The sequence below is a fragment of the Dipteris shenzhenensis genome, chromosome 26 (genome assembly GCF_047967505.1).
Source record: "Dipteris shenzhenensis isolate YYH24624 ecotype China chromosome 26, Dip_SZ_1.0, whole genome shotgun sequence".
Lineage (NCBI taxonomy): Eukaryota > Viridiplantae > Streptophyta > Polypodiopsida > Gleicheniales > Dipteridaceae > Dipteris > Dipteris shenzhenensis.
In genome coordinates this window covers 15,114,164-15,138,128 of record NC_141621.1, presented here as the reverse complement: position 1 = coordinate 15,138,128, position 23,965 = coordinate 15,114,164, and the positions used below count along the sequence as shown (strand labels likewise).

The following is a 23,965-nucleotide window of genomic DNA, read 5'->3' as shown; positions in this document are numbered from 1 at the left end:
CAATTCACTCCATTTGACATTAGATCTTCATGACCAGTCTTCATTGTAGAAATACAATAGGTACTAGGCTTTGTCAAAATCCGTTTCAACAACTTAGGTATCTTCCCCAAATGGAATAAGCAATGAACAATGATTTAATTACAAGAGGAACAACAAAATTAAAGGATTTCTCAATTCTCAAGCATTTTTACTCTCCCCATTAAATGATAGTGTAATGGTTTATAGGGAGTGGACACCTACCAATCATGAAATTATTTCACATTGAGGTTATGTCATCTTTTCCTAGAAAGACCAAAGATAGTGGATTATGATAACCATGCTATAGCTACCAAATTATCTTGTAACATAGACCATATAGGTCTATAACTTCCATATAGATTTATAAATTATGACAAATATATAATGCTTTTGTCTCCAAGTTGAAGTAATATTGACAGTCTTTCATTTGAATTAGGCTTACCTCGGTAATCCAAATCCTTTAAAGTCTTTTTAAGCATAGACTTTGCTTGAGCTTTTGTCTGGCTTGGAGGAAGATTCTTATTCATCATCCCCTTTAGCCTTTTTCTTTGTTTTCTTCTTGGCAGGCCAACTCGTTTTTAATGTGACCGATTCAAAAGTCTTGGTTGGATGGGAAAATTTTGGGTGACTATTAGTCAATCTAAGAACAACCTATAATCACAATAACCCAAAGTGACTTATCATCTAGTGGTGTGCTCAACTGATTAATTAGAGCTTGCATTCTAAACACAACGTCTTGAATGGACTCAATTTCTTTATGCTTTATGTCATTGACTTTGTGTGAACATCTTCCTCATTGATGTCTAGGCTTCATACATTTGTTGTCAATCTATAAATTAACTAATTGGAAATCGATTAAATTGCACTAAGCTGTCTTTGCCAAGGTGCAAGGAGAGTAATTCATGTACTTCTACTTCAACATGGAATCTTTTCCATGGCATACCCACATGAAAATCTATAAATGACTATAAAAGTGAAGAACTTCAGCTCCCTTAAATCCTTGCTGGGTCATATCATCAGTGCAGAGGGCATTGCATTTGACCGTGACAAAGTGACATTGCATTCACCAATGCAAAAGAGTGCTTGCATTTCTTGGGGTAGATTCGGTGGCATGGCAAACACTTGCAGTTTTTGGTGCACATGGCTATCCTATTGAATGCACTAGCACATGTGGAGCCTAAATCCTTATTGTGGTGTGCAGAATGTGAGAAGGCTTATCAGCAACTCAAGGTTCAACTCTCCTAGGTGCCCATTCTAATTCCTCCAGATTGAGAAAAGACATTGCATGTGTTCATAGATGCCTCTGATCGAATGTATCGATGCAAGAGGATGAGACGAGGTGGTTTTGACTAGTGTATTATGCTACCACCATAGGCTATCTGTAGCACAAGAGAAAAGCTATTTGGTAACAGGGCGAGAATGTTTGGGGATGGTATTTTTTGTAAATAAGTTTTGGCACTATCTCTAGGTCGACGGTTTGTGTTTCACATCGACCACTATGTATCTAGTGAGGTAGTAGAATCTCACAGGCCGACTTGCATGGTGGATGCTGCTTCTTTAAGAATTTGACTTCAAAGTTGTACATCGACTAGGGTCGCAACATGCGATGGCGGACTACCTGTCTCGCTTGGTTGGGCAAGCCCGCAAGAGGCATCAAGGATGAGTTCCCAGATCTGGAGCTCAATGTGGCCTTTATGGCAGCCGCCGCGGAAGTTGCTGCCTGTAGCAAAAAAGGTGAGTCAGGCAACCCCCTGGTCTTGGTATGACGAAATGCTCTACTTCATGACGTCCGGACAGATGCCGACTAGAGATTAACGGAAGCAGTCGACATTGAGAAGCTGGGGTTTGAAGTCGTGGTTGGGTAGCTTTACTGAAGACACTTATCGGATGTCCTACTCCAATGTGTGCTACCCATGGACAAGAAGCCATGCTCATGGAGGCACATTGTGGAGTGGAAGAAGGCCACTTCGTGGGCACTATCACGGCTAAAAAAGATGCTACGGACTAGTCTATGTGGCCCATACTATAGAAAGATGCTCGCCAATTTGTGCTATGATGCTATCTGTGTCAACGGCTTGGTTAACCTTCCGATCAGGATCAGATGCCTATGCAGCCAGTGCTACCTTTGGGACCATTTCAGAAATGGGGATTGGACTTCATGGATTCTTTCAAGCCTACAGCCGCACGGACCAAGAATTGCTATGTGCTTGCAGCCACACGGATTACTGTACCAAATGGGTGGAAGCTTGGGCTCTACAGGATAACGCCACACATTTCACAACCAAGTGCCTGTATAAAGAATTTCTTATGTTGGTTTGGTTGTCCCATTGAGTTGGTCAGTGATCATTGGAAGCATTTTGTGGCTCGAATCATGAAGGAGATGACTTCGTTTTATATCACATGCAAATGATTGCCAAAGCACATGCAAAGGACATGTAAAGCACATGCAAATCCACAAAAAAATCATCATCATACTATTTGCAACAAGCGAATGGCAAGGCAGAGTTTTCCAACAAGCAATTTAAGTGGATCACCACTTTGCTGTTGGTGAGTAGTCATCGCACAGATTGGGATGAGAAGCTACTATCTGTAGTATCGGCATACCGCACTTAGTTCAAAGTGGCCGGAGGTCTAATACCTTTCAAGCTTGCATTCGGTATGGAGGCTATCACTCCCTTGGAGTATGTGGTGCTAAGCTTCTGCATTGTGGTAGAAGATAGACTACTTCCACAAGAGTCAAAGGAATTCTAGCTTGATTTATTGGAACGGCTAGAGGAAGAGCGGATGGAGAGCTATTACCTAACTCAAGTGGTTCAAGCACATAGGAAACGGGAATGGACCTGGCCTCGAAGAATAAATTCTTCAAGAAGGGGCAATTGGTGCTCATTTTCAATAACCGAATGGGACGGATGCCGAGCAAGTTAAAGATGGAGTGGTCTGGCCCATTCTAGACTTTTGAGTATTACGGATCAACTTTATTTTACTTGGCCGATCTTCAAGACTGGGTGTTACCACTTCCACTGAATGGTTTCTGCTTGTAGAGGTACAATCATGAGAGGTGCCTTAAATGTCCATTCCCTGTAGCATGTGAGATACTCATTTCATGGCTAGGAGTGGGAGCATAGTATCCAATGGCAGGATCTTGCAATCCATGGCCTTAACTGCTAGTATTAGCTCGAGTTTAGTGACAGCCGCCATGCACATCTCGACCATTGATCCCTAGCATCACCTAAGTCCAATTCTTCCTATTGTTTACTCACAGTATCTCACACTTGCATTCCCCCTTCTGCTCATGCTCTCACCCTCAGTGTTCTACTCATCTCTTCATCAGCCCTTCTCCTCCACCTTACTCCCATCTCGCCATCAGCTTTCACCCTCATGGGCATGGCGTAGCTCAACACCTTGTTGCCAATACTAGTGCTTAGTGATGAAATCATCAACGAGCTAGCTTCGCCTTCGAAGTTTTTCCAACATTGTGCATCCTCATACACCCAAAGACAGTTCAACTATGCAAGCAACTTGCACAAGGGGATCGAGTGCAGACACTCGATGGGCCGTGCACTCTTATAATGGATCTGACATATGAGCGACTATTTCTACCCATGGATAGGGAGACACAAGACTTTCCCATGCTAGGATCATCAACGATGGAGGCGAAGTTTGGGTGACCAGTCAAAGGAGAGTATCGCCTCAGCAATCATGAGAGAAGGCTATTATTGGCTCTTGGAGGCATTATTTCTATAGGCGGAGGCGTATACGATCTGCATGCGCACCCAAGGGATATTACTGCTTGCAGAGTCTCCATTTATCGCATGGGCATTCATATTGAAGGACCACCTTCAAGCGGAGGCATCAAGGGTGGCAAAGGCAGCAACATGAGGAACCCCAATGATGATGAAGTTTGGCTAGGTGCTCAACCTTCTCTTTCCCCATCATTGGTGGCAACACGAACGTGCCTTGGGGCAACTATCTCAGCATTGGTGTGAAACGGTCCTCGAATTGTACTACCTAAACAACAAAAGAAGCAAAAGATGAACCAAGAGGGCGGCATCTCTTCTCATTTGAAGATACCCAGATCGAGTGCTTCGATAGTAGCCATAGTGTCCTCAGTACCCCCTTTGCCACTGCCCAATTCAATGCAGTAGATATCCCTCAACACTCCGGCAATTACTATTCTGCCAATCACAACAGCCCAGAAGGGACGCAAAGTGTGGCTTTGGTGATCAACACTTCAGAGTTGCCACGAATGGAAGGGATGATGAGTGCGGCTGCGGTGACTAGTGCAACTGCAGTGCCTAGTGCAGTGACCAATGCAGTGTCTAATGCGATGACCAATGCGATGTCTAGTGCGGCAACGAGTGTGGTGACTAGTGCGGTGAGTGCATCTACTACTTACCTCCAGACTCGAATCCATTTTGGGAGGGGCAACAAGTTTTGGTGACTCTCTCTGACAGTGGCAAGAGAGAATTATGCAGTCCATTGGCACATCGTCACTGGTGGCAACCACGACAATAGGGGGCACTTCAATAGTTTCCATGCAACTGGTTTGCTCTCTCCCTGTCACTACCCCTCTGTTTGTCATGGTGGGGTCCTCACCACCCACTGTGTTTTCAAGACCCTCGATACCACTGTCACAACCTGCCCAGTTAAAGGCTTGTGGTAGATTTTTGATGGGGTTGGCAAGACACTAGGTAGCACAACAAGTCAACCAATCACAACTGGAGGAGTTACTGAAGGAGAATGAGGATTTGCAGACCCAAAATTCCGTTCTTCAGAGTCAAGTGGAGTAGATGCAGATTCAACTCTAAACTCTGGAAGAGCATGCACGGAATGCAGAACATGCCCACACACTTTGTGAGGAAAGCCTCCAGAGCACCTTTGTGGAATCGCATCATCAATGCACATCAAATGCACTGGCACACTTTATGGCAATAGTACTCGGCACGGTGGTAATAAATGTGGATCAGGTCTTCAACTTGCTAACCCCTTTGCAAGATGAGATGCGGTGGGAATGGGATGCCCAACTCATGCACTGGCAACACGATTTAGCTCCAACCAGCGACAGTTGCTGTCTGATTCCACGACCACCTGTTGGAGGGGCAGGCGCACTTTTTGGTGAGGGTGCAGAAACAAGTGTGTAAGGGAACACGGTGAGCCACACTCCGACCTTCAAGAGGACTGGATCATAGTAGGGAACTACTGAGGGAGGCGGGTGCATGGCAAAATTAGGCAAAGCGGGAATGGAGGTGGCCGACGCTTCATGGGAGGATAGGTACAATGCCCTTGCAAAAGTCAGAGTGTGTGCACTCAGAGGGGGACAGCCCAACAAAAATATCCCTTCTATAGGCACACATTGAGTGTAGTGAAGTACTAATTAGGAGGTCTTTAAGTGTATGTGATTTGCATTAAGCTATGCCCATACTTGGGCTACTCACCATGGAGTGCAACATGTAAGGGAAATCCCTTGGCCTTGGAAGTACTCAAGGCATTTAGGTAAGGACTCAAGCCACTTAAGGTCACTCCCCATGTGTGCTTGTGAGAGTCATGTTTTGGTTGTAGGTGCGAGCGACAAACGAGCTTGTAAACCCTAAGGAAATAAAGCTCCCCAAAATGTGAACCCTAAGGCATTAAAGCTCCCCAAATTGTGATCTTCGAAGGATTTGTGTGAGCATTTGATCTCACCAAAGATAATCACAAGTTATGGGGACAAATCATAACGGTAAGAGCTATTCAATACATGAAGGATCTCACATAGGGGCTTGTGATTATGAGCTTGTAGTAGATAGCTTTGTGACTTTACTTGCCACATGAACTTGGCCATCAAGTACTCTGAGAATGTCACCCCTTGCCATCTAGCATGACACATTGACATGCCACATTATCAAATATTGCAAGCACAATATCCTTCAAAGTATTACCTCTTCCATGTCATCCAAAATTCGCCTAGCTTATAGAAACCCCAATTAGACTAAAAGAGTCCATTTATGTTAGTTTAGAACAACTAACATAAACGAATCTATTTTTTGAGAGTTAGATCCACAACGTCTAAATTGGTTAGGCAAATTTTGGTAATGTGTCCTTTTTCATTGACTTAATGATTTTGCAAGATAAAGAAGTCCCCTTCCCCATGCATCTTACCCCTTAGTTAAACTTTATTTTGTAACCCTTTTCAAAAGATTAGGGACCTAGTTGGCCTTTCTTTTCACCACATTTCAAAGCCATGCTTATAAGTCTCCATTTGAGGAGGACAAGGGGTTGGAATCTTGCATAAAGATAGGGTGTGAGATAGGGTTGGACTCTTGCATTTGGGGACAAGGTATTGGACTCTTGCATTTGAGAACAAGGGGTTGGACTCTTGCATAAAGATAGGGTGTGAGAGGGTTACCTATAGGGAAATTTTAGAACTGCATGGACTACCATCCGGGCATCACGTAGCATCATCATAGGTTGCATATGTGGTCTAGCATGAAGGGGCTAGATTGGGTTGTAACTTGGCCCAACATGCTAGGCTAGGTGGACATGGAGAGTGGAAAGCCTAATGGCAAGGAAAGGCCGATGGTTGGGTTTATAAAAGAGTTCAAAAGATGAGGTAGATGGAGGGCTATTATGGGCCTTACATAAGAGGCCACAATATAGTCAATTATGTCTAAATCAAGTAGGAGGCTAGACCAAATTTGGACAAGCAGATTATGGTCATATACTATACAACACGTCTCCATGCAAGGCTTCTTAAAGACTTTGCAAGTCATAGTTTTTCAAAGTCTTGGAACAACTTATCATTGAAGAATGCTAGGCATATATGTTACATTGTTAGGAATTCATGAGATGTAACTTTCAAAATAGAACTCCAAAAGGGGTCATGCAATTTATCAAACCAAATGGTAGGAAAAGCACTACACACTTATGATATATTCTCTGTTGTTAGTATACTTGTTCTTGGAAAATCCATTTCAATAGTTGTAAAATGATAGTATGCCACTTTGCAAGCCATTTAAAAAAACAAAAAGCATGCAAAACTCATAAGAAATGTACACATAAGTTCGTAAAGCCCTCTGCTCAAGAAATGGTTGGAAGTCTAACATATTAATGAATACTCATCTTGATATTGCATATAGTTGGATTGGCAAGTTGTGAATGTGCAAAGTAAAATTTTCTTACACAATATTCCAATAAAAATGCTTCAATAACGTTGATGATCAAAATATTAACAAAAATACGTGATTGTTTCTCTTTGGACATAATAGCTATTTTTTGGTGTAGTAAGAAATAAATAGTTGCTCTATTAGGATATAAATGCATGGCACTTTGAAATGGCTAAAAGGTGTGTATCTAGTTACAATTGTTACAGTCTACCTGAAGTGGCACCTATTAGAAATCCTTGTAACATTAAGAGTTTCTCCAAGAATCCCTTTGACATTATGAATTTTATCAGTTCTCCAAGAATCCCTTGTTTTATGCTTGGCTAAAGCATATTGAAATACATCATCGTTTAATTCCAGAATTGTTCAAAAGGGCCTATGACCTAATGCTTATGAGATTAGGGGATAAAACCAAAGCCTATTTTTGTATATCCTATGCTAACATGTGCATATGGATCGATTATTGTTAGTGGCCAATCCTAGATTACCATTTGAGCATGTTTCAACCCTCACGTTGACAACGTAGTATATTTCTTCTCATTTGAGCATGTTTCAACCTAACCCTAACTCAAAGCCTAACAAAGTTGTATATTTCTCTCTTATATTAAAAAAAAACATCCACACTTGCTCAGCAAGCTACCTCCATCCCTTGCCCAAACATTTGTTTATCCCATGTGAATCAAAGAGAGGCCCAAAATGACAAAAGGTCTTGCATACACACATTAATTATCAAGGAAGAAATGATACATTGCCCTCTGAAGTTACCCCAAAGGACCCATCTCATGAGGTCCAGAAGGAATTGATGGATACGCGGGATGGAGACAGCTGGAAAATTGTGGGGGGACGTAAAGGTAAAGCAAAGTATGTTGCTCTTGTCGACCCCCTCGGCCTATGCAGGTCAGTCTAAAACAAATGAAATTCATCCTTGTAGTAGTACAAAAACCCCCAAGGTGGTTGATGTGGATTTTGCTACCGAGCTGAGCAAGAAATCTTATAGTGCCTCTAGCAAGGGGGATAAAGAATCCTTGATTGTGCAGAAGACCCAGGAGAAGGTGACTCTGGATATTGTATGCCTGCAGTAATTAAAATGTGGGGAGCATGATCAGTTTTGGTTCTTGGTGAGCAAGCTTGGGCATACTATTTTTTGCGTGGAAGCTTCATCCCAAAATTTATCAACATTATGGATTGTAGAGGTAAAGCATGTCATTATGTAAATTTTAGTCTATCAAAATGGGAAGGTCTTGTATGGATGAGAATGTATGTGTATCAACATGGTATAGAGGCACCGTTCAAGAGGATTGAAGATTTGGGGGCAGTTCACCCCCTTTGTTGATGTAAGCTTTTCAAAATACACATTTTTATTTTTGTACCAAGTGCTTAAATCAAACAAGTACATGATGTACACTTGGAAGCCCATAGATATGGATGAAGCATTGAATGAGGTGTGGCAGGCTTGGCGAGCAGGTGGAGGGACATAAGGAGGGGGTGATGATGATGAAGTGGATGAAAGTGGTTATGGAGAGAACGAGGACTTGGACGGTGATGATGAGAACGATGAGTAAAGGGCTAGGAAGTAGCTCTAGAAGCTTTGTATAGATAGGAACAATTATATATGATACGAACAATTTTTGTTTAGGCATAATAATGTGATGAAGTAAGGAAGGCTATAGGGCCAAATTGCTATTAGAGCACGTATCTGTCATATCAAACCATGAGTGCTATTATGGCACATGGAGAACATCATAAACCTTGTATAAAGCGGGAGAAACCAACTAAAAGTTAGTGAAATTCACCATCCATTGTGGTAGTAATGCCACCTCTATGTTTTTTAAAACCACCTTGGCTAGTGTCTCCTCCTAAGAAATCTTTGTCAAGAAATCTTTGTCTTAAACCACCTTGCCTCCTCTTTAGAAAACTAGCACTTGACTAAGTGTTACTTACACATAACAACCCTCAACATTATAACCCATCAAAAGAAATTAGTATTGTGCATCAAGATGAGGGTATGCAAAGGAAGAACAAGGTGAAGAAACAACTCCAATAGGTTTTAACCATAGCACTGGTATTTTTATTTAGCACAGAGAGATGGGGACCCTAATACGATACAAGCGTGGTTTATAAGGGCCTTTATAGATCGGCAATTCTCTCACCTGCCAAGCCTCTTCTACAAGGGCAAGTTGTCTCATCAAAAAAATCATTGAGTCTACCATTCACGTCACCTATACAAAAATGAGCAAGCAAGATTCCCTGCCCAACCGTATGGGCAAGCAATGATAATAATACTAAAAAGTTATTATTAGTGCGGCTGGTGGGGCTTGAACCCAAAAGTCTTTTCGTTGGGCTATAGGCGGGTTTGCTTGGTGTGTATTGTCGACCCGTGCTGCCAAAAGGGAAAAAATTATGGCTTGGGCTTAGTGTGTACTTGGCCTAAGGACCACTTGCTCTACAAGTGGTGGGAAGGTGCATTGTTTTACTTAGACCAATCACACAAAATTAAATTTGCATCCGCCGTATGAAGGCCGCCCACCAAGTGGGTGGTTGAAAAATTATACTTGCAAGCCATGTTGAATCCGCACCACTTGACATAAAATTTTCCCTCTATCCACAAGACCAATCAAACTTAGATGTAATTCAATGTTGGCCCCCTCCTCCATAAAAGTTGACAAGCAAGTGGTGTGAACAACCACACCCAGTGGCCCTCCCTCCATTTTCATTCTCCATGGCTGGACGGGTGGTGTGAACTTGCCCGAAGAGGGCTCATTACGGAGAGGCTCATGAATGAGTTGGGTTTACTTCAGGTTACATGGTAAGAATGAGGTTAAGTAAAGTGAACCCTAGTTTGATTGTGCATTTATTTTTATGATTATGAAGGGGACGAGCATTTTCTGAGCGAAATCTTCCGAGCATCCGAGCGAAGGAAAAAAAAAGCTTCCAACTATGCATAAATATGGCAAAAATCGATCAGAAGAAAACATAGTTTCACTTAGAAATATGCAAAGTATTATAGCAATGCCTATTTTATACAAAAATCTTTAGGTGAATCTGTAGGAATGGTGAGAGCATAATGGGATGGCTTTTGAAGAAACCCACATGTAGAGTAGACTTCTCTATGAAAATTCCCTTATGATCCTTCTTACAACTTTTACTTAATAGGGGGTGACATTGAAAACCCTCTCTCAACCTATCTTCATGAAAGAGTTTCTTCAAAGAAAACTCATTGAAGCAAGCCATCCAGGTAGTTTCGCCAGCGAAACCCCTTTGAAGCAAGTCTCCCAAGGTAGTTTCGCTGGCGAAACTACCTTGGACAACACTTTTAAAAGTGACATAACTTTCATATCCAATGTCCAAATATAGTCATTCAACCACTCAAATTGATCGGAACACCCCATTTGAGCACATCTATGGAGTTATATTTTGGAAAATCTTTCATATATAGTATTAAATATTACATGTATTTTATGACAGTGATATATAAGCCCAAGTTATAGTAATTTAAACTTCTTTAGAAACATGTCCATAAATATGCTATAAAAACACTAAAAAGATATTGCCATATGATATAAATGTGTTAATAAGTAATTATATATGCATAGTATTATTACATTGAGAGTGATTATGAGGAATGTTTCTTAAAGGAATCAACACTTTTTTAAGGTAATAACAGGGGTACAAAGGGATGTCTCTAAATAAGAAAATTATGTTGTGTAAAAATGAATGAGTGACTAGTCTGTATATTTTTATGATAAAGGGACCTAGTTCTAGTGAAAATAAAAGTGTAAAAACCATGTTTCCTAAAGAAAAACATTTTTAAAAATCTCTTGAAAAACACGCTCAGATAAACCTGCTCATAGGTTTTTGCTCGTAAAATTAACGCATCCATGAAGGGCATGATCCGCAACACAAATAGGACTGTTGCCATTGTGCGATATCTTTTTTTTGGGGCGTTGTATTGAAATGGAAAGTGCCACAAGCACCTCCATACGGGGTGACCAAGATAGAATCTTGAGCTACTCCTGGGCCTTGAGCTTAGGTTTGGCACATTCACAAACCACACGTTTTAGCCTCTTGGTCTAAATGTTGTTGGCACCGCTGTGCGATGTTCAAACGGGGCGGACTCTTGTAGCTTTCCCCTGGCCCCCCATGGGAGGTGGTCAGCTGTTGCAGCTCGCTAGAGGTTGCCATTGGTTTTCAATTTCTTGACTGGTGCTTGGGCGGGGGGGGAGAGTGGTGGATGAAGTCTTTTGTGTGCGGACAGGTTTGTGCATACCCATGCAGCATCGGTCCGGTCTGAACCCACGCTGAGGCCACATGGCAGAATGAGGTTAAGTAAAGGGAGCCCTAGTTTGATTGCAGCATCAACCGCAATCAAATGAGCCAACTGAGCAGCAAAGCAGAGGACTTTTCGTCATAGCAGGGAGAGCTTCTACTCTATCACGCCATGTCCGCCCTTGAAATTGAAGCTCCTGAGTATGCTCCGCAATCTTTTCCTTTCTTCCATCTTCTTGAAATTTTTTACTTGCTTTCCCTGATCATGGTTTAGCTCAAGTCCAAGGCTTCTGCGATCGGGCTCGTTCATTAGTCTGTTTTAACTTGTTTTTCAAATTTAAATCTGGGAGAGTGGTTGGCTATAGCTGCCAAAATTTTCGATACGACTGGCAGAAGGCAGGCTAGTTACAAATTTTCTCGTTCAGCGAGAAAAGTGTACCTTCAATTATCTGGCATTCACCATGATTTTTGGGGGTATGTGAAAATGAGGAGGCTTTTCGTGGTTAAGGGGTGAGTATTTGACTTTGATGCAAAATGTGTCAAACATATTAGCAGGTTGGTGCTATTTACGATAGCTGGAACTTTAAAAACCATTTTTTGTTTTACAACCACACCAGTCTCCTTGGTGCTTAACATGCTGCATGTGTTTGTTAGCTGCGCTCTGATACTACTTCGTCCTTTCTCCATCCGCTAGTGCAAAAGCACAAGTCAAGGACATTAATGACGCATGACCTGTAGGCTCTTGGAAAAGATGTCACGTGGCATGTGAGATGAGTTATAATAGCCAATTGAAACAAGTGGAAACACTTTGATTTTGATGCCGCAGCTATAGGCTGCTCTTCGAATTCAATTGCCATGCCAAGTTTGCCTATTCATGGAGGTGACAGGCTGGTTGAATTAAAGAGGTTTTAAAAAGACTAGATCTCTTTACGTTGGCGATGGGTGTTTTGTGCATGGATGCAACCTACACAGAATGCAATGGATATGCTGATCTGCTTGTGAGAGTTCACTCAACTAGAAGCGAAAGTATAAACTTGAAACCACAAGACTGGATCTTCTCCAAAGAGTGGAGCTCAAACACATGCAGAAAAGTGTAGACAAACTTGACAAGAAGGGAGCTTAAGGATGAATTTAACGGCAGCCACAAAGGGGGCATCAAAAGTGAAGAAAGGAGCTGTAGACCTCTCCTTCCTGCTCATTTGGGCTGGAGATGAAAGTGGAGGCCTAGGGGAGCGATATTGGAATGGGCGCACTAGCTGACAGGGAGTTCGCCTACTAGTTCACCTCTAGTCTCCTCTAGGTCTGCTACATGAAGGCTGCAGTGTGGGCTAAATTATGACACAGGTTACTGGTTTGCCATTGGCTAGTCCCTCCGATGCAAGTAATTTTGGACCCCTCGACAGCTGCACAATTACGTGAAACCCTATTGTATCACTAGACCATTTACATTCCTCACAGTGGGGAATGAGATGTGAGCAATGGCTCAGACTTATGCACACAAGGTGGAGCATCAACTTTGCGGTCACTCTCGATGTCCAAACTATCGTTCTTCAGATGAAGAATATATGCATGTGAATCTAGTTTAAGCACCTCCATGAAGATGTTGGCATAGTATATGCGGTACAGTGGTAGGCAATCTTCATTTGTTTGTTCTAGTTCTTCTCATAAATGAAGTGGTACTAAACCTGAATGCCTTCGAGAGAGAGCATAGATTGCTGGTTTCTCCGAATGGCCATGCAACCCTAGTTAACCACCAAAAGAGCGCCTTGCTATATGACACATGAGGCTTATGGGTTTGGATGTATCTCGGAGGACATGGGAACATATAAGGATCCTATACTTTGCCCACGTGAAGGAAAGCACTAGTTCTTGTTGATCTAGGACACACAAACTTGTTTGAGCAAGAAATGGTAGCTCCAGGTTAAATGCCATGAGCCTAGATCACTTGCCTTGTTTGAGTCACAAAAGTTGTTGAGAGTGGCACGTGAAGGCCTGATTGCCTTCATGTATTTGATTAGTTGCATTTTGGCTTTCCAATGGTCTTGGCTTAGTTTATTAGGAAACATCTGAGCAATGTACGTGATATTGAGTTGTGTGTTGAAAAGATAGATCAATTTGCTGACCAACTTTCAATACAATGTTTTGTCAGCCATGACAAAGCGTCCATGATGGACAATTCACGTTTGTCTCCATAGGAGTAGCAGACTCCATCATCAATGTGTAGTGATGATGCATATGATGCCTCTAAAAATTAGGTAGTTCTCAATCTCTTGAATATGTGTATTGTTACAATCATCTTGCACTGTACAGGGAGAATGGCGTGCCTTATGAATGTTATCTAGAATGGCCTCATTGGTGGTAACCATTTCATTATATGTGTGTGTCAAACAGTTTCTAAATTCCCCACCTTTTTCAAAATTAAAAAACTTTAAAAAGCGAAAGAGCCATGTAACCTCTCTCTAACTAGAAAATTAAAACAAAGGGCAAAATTTGAAAGAATTTGTTTAGTATAACTTGGATCCAATTTCTAGACGACCTTTACTAGCTTTAGAAGCACTAAAAGATTACCACTCTTGAAGGAATCTAGGACATTTTTTGGGCATCCTTGACATCATTGATTGAGGTCTGCACTGGCATTAGTTCCAAAGGCTACATTCAGCACTTTGAGGCTGTTGTGGAGCCAAACTGAAGCAATCCTCAATAGATTGTCAACATCAGTAAAAATAAGATTTGCCAGGTGTTCATGTATCAATGCTTTACCTGAGCCTACCCACTACTTATGATAGGGGAAAAGAATGTTCAGTTGGGTTTAACATTGCTAGATACAAGATCTAACAAGTCAAGAACTTCCTTATCAGAAAAAGGTTATAGATTAAGCAGTGATTGCTCTCCTATTGGCCAACTTCTTAAGGGGCTCAAAAGTGAGCGGCAAGCTTGTAAGTTGCAACGCCTATTTGAGACTTTGAAACATCAAGTGACTACTATAACTTTGCTAGCCGTTGTTGATCCTAACAAGCCATTCATGATTGAAAAAAATGCTAGATATTTTGCTATAGGTGATGCTCTATTCTAAGATGGGAAACTAGTTGCTTTGGAAAGCAAAAAGTTGAATGATGCTCGACTAAACTGTTACCCAAAAGAATGAGTCTATGGTTTTAATCAAGAATTGCAGGAGGGCTAATCGTTGAATGCAGCTACTGTGGTTTTTAGAAAGAGTTTTGTTATTGGCAAAGTACGACTATATGTCTGAGGATAATCATTCCTTAACACAGCAGAATAGGGTGAAAAGGTAAACTGGCATGGAATTGTCCATGCAAGAATCATGGGAGAAATCCTAGGAAAGGACAAGAGAAGGAGTGTGCAACAATCCAAGCTCGGTGCGGTTTTAAAAGCTTTTTGTGCAGACTGAGAGTGCACCTACAAAGGGCTATTGACAGCCCCTGAGGAACATGAAGATTTGGTGGCTGGTTACAGCAGGGTAGAAACAATTAGGACTCTCATGCAGGCTGGTTATACCCAGGAGGAAATTGATCTTTCCTTCCAATTGACAAATTATGTTATGGATGAGCTCGTGATCCCAGAAGCTTCAGAAGCAAAGTGGGCTTAAGCTACTTCCAAATGTAGTATCAAGCTCGGAACAAAAGAGGAAGTTCAAGCTAAAGAAGCCACTGTAGAACAGTTGGATACAATCGATGCTGACAAAACAGAAGTGTGGGACATGCAATAGATACAGGAGCTTAACCATGCATGGCTAATGTTGGTTAAGGATCAAAAGAATTACTACGGATGCTAATCTTTGGCTAGATTATTTGAGTAATTGCTATTCATGTAACATCAACCAAGGACGATGAGAAAGATGGGTGGAAATACCCAGACCATTTCCATACACTAGCACACTATAACATAAACTTAAGCTTTGCACAATGTCACATCAAAATTGTGAGTCAAAGTAGGAACATGGCCACATGCATGGCATGCAATAATAGAATGCCATAATTGTTGGGTATTGCAATTTTAATTGGGCAAGGGCTATCTTAATGATTGCTATTCGCTTGATAGGTTGGAGAGTGGCATCATGGTCTATGATCTAGAATGTCTTGGACAGATCATTCACAATTTTGAGCGGCTTTCTAAGAACTTACTGTGTAATCGTTTGGGATATGTGGAGGTTTAAATGCAAAAGGTGTAGGTATGTAAACCGACCCCAACGATTCTTTCAATGTTCTCACGAGTGCGCTTTTGAGGAAGCAGATGGAGCAGCTTCTTTGATGGGTGGGTATAGGCCCATTGTGGATAAGGAGATGTCACGATCTGTGACGTATTCCTTTCTCTATACCTTAGACTTATGGATGGTTTAATGAATGGACACTTGTGGAAGGGTATGCCCTTTCGACAGGACACTTCCTATGAGGCACAACCCTTCACAAGAGACATTCTATTGAAGAGACGCTCCCATTGTAATGTACATTCTCATCAAGGGTCACACCCTTCACAAGGGGTACACACCTCTTCATGCACATACACTTTGGAGTACACACCTTTTCGTGTGTGACTCTTCACTCTCTATATAAGAGAGGCCCAATTGTATGAATGACACACGGCAGACACTCAAGCAATACAAATATTCCTTGTTCTCTGCTATTTCAGTCTCCTTTCTGTTCCTTAGCACATTTCTAAATACAGTAAATCTAGGATTTCTTACAGTGGTATCAGAGTAAATTTCGCTCCTGCCTGTAGGAAATGCCCCCTACCTTCTAGCGCCTATGTGATACATCTTTTTCCGCTAGAAGGATATCCATGCACATTGTGCATGGAAGAGATGGAGAGAATGAGTGTAAAATTTTTTAGCGCCAACCCCACCTAAAGTCATCAGTGGCTTCTCCATCTTCCTCACATCACGAGACGCATCTTTTCCACCATCGGACACACCTTTTGATGAAGAGTTTTTGACTCCTCACCCAAGGGACACACCCCATCGTGAAAAAAAGGACACATATTTTCGTGTGGGGACACCCCTCTTTAAAACAGGGTAACACCCCTTCATGAAAAGGTACACCTATTCCAAAGGGTCACACCCCTTAGAATAGGCACACCCTTTGGCACCAAGCACCACCCTACAAAAGGGTACCTAGAGGGCTTAAAAAGGGCAACCAGCCCTAAACCTAAGGCCCAACCCAAGATTACCCTTGCGTCCAAGTAACCCAACCTTTAATTTTTGGGAAAAGCAAGGCCTAGCAGTTATTGCAGCCTTCACAAATCGGTTTTTGGCATCTCGTAAGTCGCGCCCTCTTCTCGAAAGTCATGCCTGCTGTTCCGTACAGTCTATCAGGCCGATTCTGCCCCTCCCTTGCTGTTTTCTGCTTGCCAGCCCACGCCAAGCCCATGTCAAGCTTGCCGATCTCTGTTTGCAGGTTTTTGCTCAGCCTTTGGCAGCCTTTCATAGTCAAGCCAATCATGCCCTCAGCCTTCTATTTGTTCGCCAGCCTCTGCTCAACCATGGATGGGTTCCATTGCCCTGAAGAGTGACAGCCTGACGCCAATCTCTGCACAGCCTGCTAGATCTCTTCACCTCGCCATCTCAGCCTGCGAACAAAGGCCTTGTTGTACGGCAGCCCCTCTTGTACAAGAAAACCTCACCTCTATCAACAGCTCAAGCCCCAACTGGTTGATTGTGCCATTGTTGGTGACATATTTCTGCCCACAACCGGACTGTTTGGTCGCTGAATCGCCTCCCTCTACAGCAAACCCTAATTTCGAAATTTGAAGCCTGACTATTGCCTTCTACCAACTCGACATCAGGACCTCCTTCAACTCGCAATTGATGCTGTACTTTTTTTCCAGCCCAAAGCCCACCATTGGTACACGCTTTTCAGCACAGTCTGGCAGATCTAATCTATTTCAGGTGGATTCTTTCCATTCTATTTCTAAGGATTATCTTTCATATTGTTATTTGCTGCTCATTATCAAATTACAGCAAATGAAAGCCCCCTCCTTAAAGCATGGAAACCCTTGGTAATGCCCGAGTCCCTTCAAGGACACCTCAGGCATCATCTATCACACAATATCGTGTTCAGTTTGCACAACCAGCCCATTTCGGAGCTTTTGCATCGTGGGTCTTTTGTGTCACGTGCCCTTCCAGTGATTTGGACCACATCCTATACCTTCTGCGTGAGGCACCTCAATTGCATTCCTTCCTCAGCACAGTCTAGGTTGTGTTTCACGAGACACATAGATATCCAGAACCGGATATTCGTCACGAGTTTGTTGTCCATCTTTGGAGAGACTTTTACCCCTCAGCTTTAGCATCTCTAGGGTACTCTCCACCTCCTTCAGCTCTCAAATATCCTCGTGCACAGGCTTTACCTTCCCCAAGATAGTATTTACACTCTGAAGGCACTCCTTCTCCTGGATATCCTCCACTCCTGACAGCAGCTCCTTATCTCTTGTCAGATCCGTGGACTCTACAATATACCCCTATACTCTCACGAGCAGTAACACCCATTTCAGGCATCATCAGTGTTACCTCATACAGGACCTCATCTACCAGATTTCCACGGGTGGTTCCATCCTGCCTCGCCTGCCCCCTCCAACATGAGCAATCTCAGGGAGCAGCCCGGATCTTCTTCTAGGAATGGTACAAACTAGAGCACAGGTTCGTGCTCTTCGCACAGGGACCTCAGATATGTCGTAGCGCTCGCGTGCAGCCTCTTCGAAGATCAGCGACTCAAGTCCAAAAAAGACCCCTGAAGTCAACTTACAAGGTGAAGCACTACTTCAACTTCAAATTTTCCAGCTTCAGGACAGCATCTCCGACTTGGTCTTATTTCATTATCTCCACCAGGGTCTTATTTTGAGTGGGAGGGGATGTCACGATCTGTGACGTATTCCTTTCTCTATATCTTAGACTTATGGATGGTTTGATGAATGGGCACTTATGGAAGGGTATGCCCTTTCGACGAAACACTTCCTATGAGGCACAACCCTTCACAAGAGACATTCTATTGAAGAGACACTCCCATTGTAATGTACCCTCTCATCAAGGGTCACACCCTTCACAAGGGGTACACACCTCTTCATGCACATACACTTTGGAGTACACACCTTTTCATGTGACTCTTCACTCTCTATATAAGAGAGGCCCAATTGTATGGATGACACACTACAGACACTCAAGCAATACAAATATTCCTTGTTCTCTGCTATTTTCAGTCTTCTTTTTGTTCCTTAGCACATTTCTAAATATAGTAAATCTAGGATTTCTTACAGTGGTATCAGAGCAAATTTCGCTCCTGCCTGTAGGAAATGCCCCCCACCTTCTAGTGCCTATTTGATACATCTTTTTCCGCTAGAAGGATATCCACGCACGTTGTGCATGGAAGAGATGGAGAGAATGAGCATAAAATTTTTTAGCGCCAACCCCACCTAAAGTCATCAGTGGCCTCTCCATCTCCCTCACATCACGAGTTGATGTGAATGGACACGACAAAAATCGTGTCTTTTGATGTGCTTGGGCTGTCCCAAAACCAAGGGACGCACCTTTTCCACCATTGGACACACCTTTTGATGAAGAGTTTTTGACTCCTCACCCAAGGGACACACTCCATCGTGGAAAAACAGACACATCTTTTCGTGTGGGGACACCCCTTTTTAAAACAGGGTAACACCCCTTCATGAAAAGGTACACCTATTCCAAGGGTCACACCCCTTAGAATAGGCACACCTTTTGGTACCAATTACCAGCCTACAAAAGAGTACCTAGAGGGCCTAAAAAGGGCAACCAGCCCTAAACCTAAGGCCCAACCCAAGATTACCCTTGCGTCCAAGTAACCCAACCTTTAATTTTTGGGAAAAGCAAGGCCTAGCAGTTATTGCAGCCTTTGCAAATCGGTTTTTGGCGTCTCGGAAGTTGCGCCTGCTGTTCCGTACATTCTATCAGGCTGATTCTGCCCCTCCCTTGCTGTTTTTTGCTGGCCAGCCCACGCCAAGCCTGCTTGCCAGCCCACACCAAGCCCATGTCAAGTTTGCAGATCTTTGTTTGCAGGTTTTTGCTCAGCCTTTGGTGGCCTTTCATAGTCTCGCCAATCATGCCCTCAGCCTTTCTATCAGTTTGCCAGCCTCTGCTCAGCCACGGATGCGTTCCATCGCCTTGAAGAGTGACAGCCTGACGCCAATCTCTGCACAGCCTGCTAGATCTCTTCACCTCGCCATCTCAGCCTGCGAACACAGCAAATTTCCCTCAGCCCGCCCCTCTTGTACAAGAAAATCTCGCCTCTATCAACAGATCGAGCCCCAATTGGTTGATTGTGCTATTGTTGGCGACATATTTCTGCCCACAACCGGACTGTTTGGTCGCTGAATCTGTCACGATCTGTGACGTATTCCTTTCTCTTTATCTTAGACTTATGGATGGTTTGATGAATGGACACTTGTGGAAGGGTATGCCCTTTCGACGGGACACTTCCTATGAGGCACAACCCTTCACAAGAGACATTCTATGGAAGAGACACTCCTATTGTAATGTACCCTCTCATCAAGGGTCACACCCTTCACAAGGGGTACACACCTCTTCATGCACATACACTTTGGAGTACACACCTTTTCATGTGTGACTCTTCACTCTCTATATAAGAGAGGCCCAACTGTATGGATGACACACTACAGACACTCAAGCAATACAAATATGCCTTGTTCTCTGCTATTTCAGTCTCCTTTTCTGTTCCTTAGCACATTTCTAAATATAGTAAATCTAGGATTTCTTACAGTGGTATCAGAGCAAATTTCGCTCCTGCCTGTAGGAAATGCCCCCCACCTTCTAGCGCCTATCTGATACATATCTTTCTGCTAGAAGGATATCCATGCGCGTTGTGCATGGAAGAGATGGAGAGAATGAGCGTAAATTTTTTTAGCGCCAACCCCACCTAAAGTCATCAATGGCCTCTCCATCTCCCTCACATCACGAGTTGATGTGAATGGACACGACAAAAATCGTGTCTTTTGATGTGCTTGGGCTGTCCCAAAACCAAGGGACGCACCTTTTCCACCATCGGACACATATTTTGATGGAGAGTTTCTAACTCCTCACCCAAGGGACACACCCCATCGTGGAAAAAAAGACTCCCTTTCGTGTGGGGACACCCCTTTTTAAAAACAGGGTCACACCCCTTCATGAAAAGGTACACCTATTCCAAGGGTCACACCTCTTAGAATAGGCACACCCTTTGGCACCAAGCACCCTACAAAAGGGTACCTAGAGGGCTTGAAAAGGGGAACCAGCCCTATACCCAAGACCTAACCCTAGACTACCCAAGGGTTCTCCAAACCCACGTTTTAATTTTTGGTAACCACCACCTAGCAATAGGCGCACGAATCAAAACGCGAATTCTTGAAATATGTTTCGCCTTTTTTTGCCGTACGTGATTGCGCCATATCCTTGCAGCAAGCCGTGCCCTTCGTTAGGCCTCCATCTTGTGTAGTTCTTGATTGCCTGCATCAGCCAGCTCTTTTGCATACCTGCCTACAAGACCTTTTGATTGAACAGATCCCCTTTGCAGCCTCTATCGTCATCTTGCTGCCCAGATTTCTGCAAACAAGGCATAGGTGCCAGAAATTCGCCATCTTCTTCTACTGCAAATCACTTCAACCAGTCCCTCTTTTTCCAAGATCTCGCCTCTATCAACAGATCGAGCCCCAACTGGTTGATCGTGGTTTTGCTGGCAACATCTTTCTGCCCACAACCGGACTGTTTGGTCGTTGAATCGCCTCCCTCTACAGCAAACCCTAATTTCGAAACTTGAAGCTTGACATCAGGACCTCCTTCAACTCGCAATTGATGCTGTACTTTTTTCAGCCCGAAGCCCACCACTGGTACACGCTTTTCAGCATAGTCCGGCAGTTCTAATCTATGCCAGGTGGATTCTTTCCGTTCTATTTCTAAACTTTGGGGATGAAGAGTTGAGTACCCCTTCTAAGAGGTCCAAATTCCAACCGCGAGAGAGAATTGAGTTCCCTAAATATGATGGGGCAAGGGAGGCTGACAAAATCCTCAATTGGATTTGTCATTTTGAACTTTGCCCATCAAGACAAGACCGAGCAAGAGAAGCTTGATCTTGCCACATTGCATCTGCAGAAGGATGCTCTAATTTGGTGGTCCTTGTCACAAACAGGAAAAGAGCCTATTCATGAATGGGCTAAGTTTGTGGAGCAACTGAAAGCCACTTTCATGTCACCGAGGCATGAAGAGAACCTAACCTTTCGTAGGGAGAGGTTTAGGCAGTTCGATGATGAGAGTAATGCAGATTTTACAGCCAAATTTTGGAAACTCTCTCTAGAGTTACCCGAAAAGAGTGAGGAAGATAGGAGAAAGAAGTATTTAGCAGCCTTAAGCCCAAAAGTAAGGTACGAGGTTGAAATGTTTAACCCGACCACGCTTAAGGACCTCACTAAGTTGGCTGAAATAGCTGAGAGGAAATTGGATCCGCGTAAACCCTTCAACAAAGGAAATGAGAAAGCTATTGTACAAAATGTTAACAGCCAATCACGTCTTGGATGGATACCATTTCCTTCCATGACTGACGATGAGAAGAAAAAGCTAATTAAGGAGGGAAAATGTTTCGGATGTAAGAAACATAAGCCAGGGCATCCATGGCATAAATGTCCTACTCTATTAGCCAAAATTGTCAAAACCAATTCTGTAAAAGGGAAAGGCAAAGCATCCAAGTAGGAGGGTGAGGCTTCTACCTCCTCATCCCAAGACTCTACGATGAACATAGAACCAAGAGTAAATGCTATCCATTCAGCCAACACTGCTGTATGGATGTGTGAAGTGAATAGAGAGTAGGCATATTCATTGTAGAGTATGGATAGAGGATAAATATTTTTCTCCTCCGTGTAGAGCATCTGATAAGATAAATATGGCTGAAATAGAAGAGTTGGAAAAAGAGATTGAAGGTCTATAGTTTCTATAGACTAAGTAGCTCTCCATCTTAAAATCATCCATAGCCAAGGTCTACCTAGTTCAATGAAAACATTTGGGTGAGAGAATCGTTTTAATACTGACCAATTTGTTGAGGATGTGTTTAAGCTTATTGAGCAGGTTACTGTAAAGAGATTTCAGCAGCTAAGTATTCATAAGAGGATTCTGAGCATGAAGAAATAGTGAAGAGGCACTGCAGTGGTACTTTTGCATTTTGTATATTCGGCATCAAGAGGAACCAGAACTTGAAGATGAGATATAAGTTCGGATTCAGAAGAGATCGTGTACTACTAGGAGAAGATTATTTGCAGATTATGAAGAGAAGATGCAAATGCAGAAGTAAAAGAGAAGCGTACGCAAGAGAAAGAGACAAGAGAGGATCCAGAAGAGGACTCCTGCCCATTCAAGCAGGAGGGAGTGTCATGACAAGAGAAATCACTAATCTATGATTAGTAGACATTAAAACGTTATTATTATGTTATACGCCAATGGTGTAACATGTATTTGTATTTATGATGGACACCGACCGATTTGTTATGGCGGTGGATCATCTGAGTAGATAGGACTAGTCGAGCTGGAGCCACTGCTTCAGATGGCATCGAATTTGGACATGTGATACTTATTCTATTAATAAAAATGTGCACACACGTGTCTAGGTCCTAGGGGCAACAGGAAGGGAAGGGTGGATTAAGGTGCATTGAACGGTAGATGCATGGGTCATAGGTTAAGGGTAGGTGTAAATGGAAAGATGGAACTTGAGTGATCTCAAGGGACATTAATGAAAGGGTATCACTCTTTCATTGTGAATCTCACGTTGCATTCTCTCTACCACATTGCATTCATCTGTCATCTCTCTCCCACCTTGCATGTAGGTCGAAATAGAAACAAGTACTCTCACGAGGGCGCTCTTCCCCATTGGAGGGCCAATCGGAATTCAAATTATGCATGTCGAAATAGAAACAAGTACTCTCACGAGGGCGCTCTTCCCCATTGGAGGGCCAATTGGAATTCAAATTCTGCATGCATTGCACACATTTGTATTTTTCGAAAAGTGTGATTTTTCACACCTAGTTGCCTCTGCCCTACAAGTAAAGAAGTGGGTTCCTAAACGTCAAGTAAAGACTTCACTTCTGTTGGTTACGGCAGTAGAGGAGACACCAACAAAGGATCCTCTTGAATATCTCAACCAACCTTTTTTCCAGCCCTACTTAGATATTTTTCCACAGGAATTGCCAAAGCAGTTACTAAAACCGGAACTGATCGTGGGAAAATGAACAGCTATGGATTCACGTTATCTGACTGAGTTAAAACTGTCCACAGCTCTCCCTTCTCTCTCTCTCTCTGGACAAACACTAGGGCCCAGGACAAACTGTCGGGCTGGACCCCCCCGAAGGTCTTTATTACTTTCAGAAATACTGTTACAAAAGTTCAGCCTCAAGCTGTCTCGTAACTCTCTCTCTAAAAACGTCAAAAGAACTCTCTTTTTTACAAGGGCTTCAAGCCCCATTCAAATTGGCAACATGCCACTTGTCTAAAATCTAGACTAACTCTTATTACAAGCCACATAGGG

General features: G+C 42.9%; 1 protein-coding gene across 1 annotated transcript in view; it reads left to right on the top strand.

Moving 5' to 3' along the window:
* Positions 1–11,383: 11,383 nt before the first annotated feature.
* The window catches only part of SMU1 (transducin family protein / WD-40 repeat family protein), an 85,228-nt gene continuing 72,646 nt past the window's right edge, over positions 11,384–23,965 (top strand). The window contains exon 1 of the mRNA XM_087397339.1: positions 11,384–11,624. Coding sequence (XP_087253465.1) covers positions 11,596–11,624 — 29 coding nt within the window. The 5' untranslated portion in view covers positions 11,384–11,595. The remainder of the gene's footprint in view (positions 11,625–23,965) is intronic.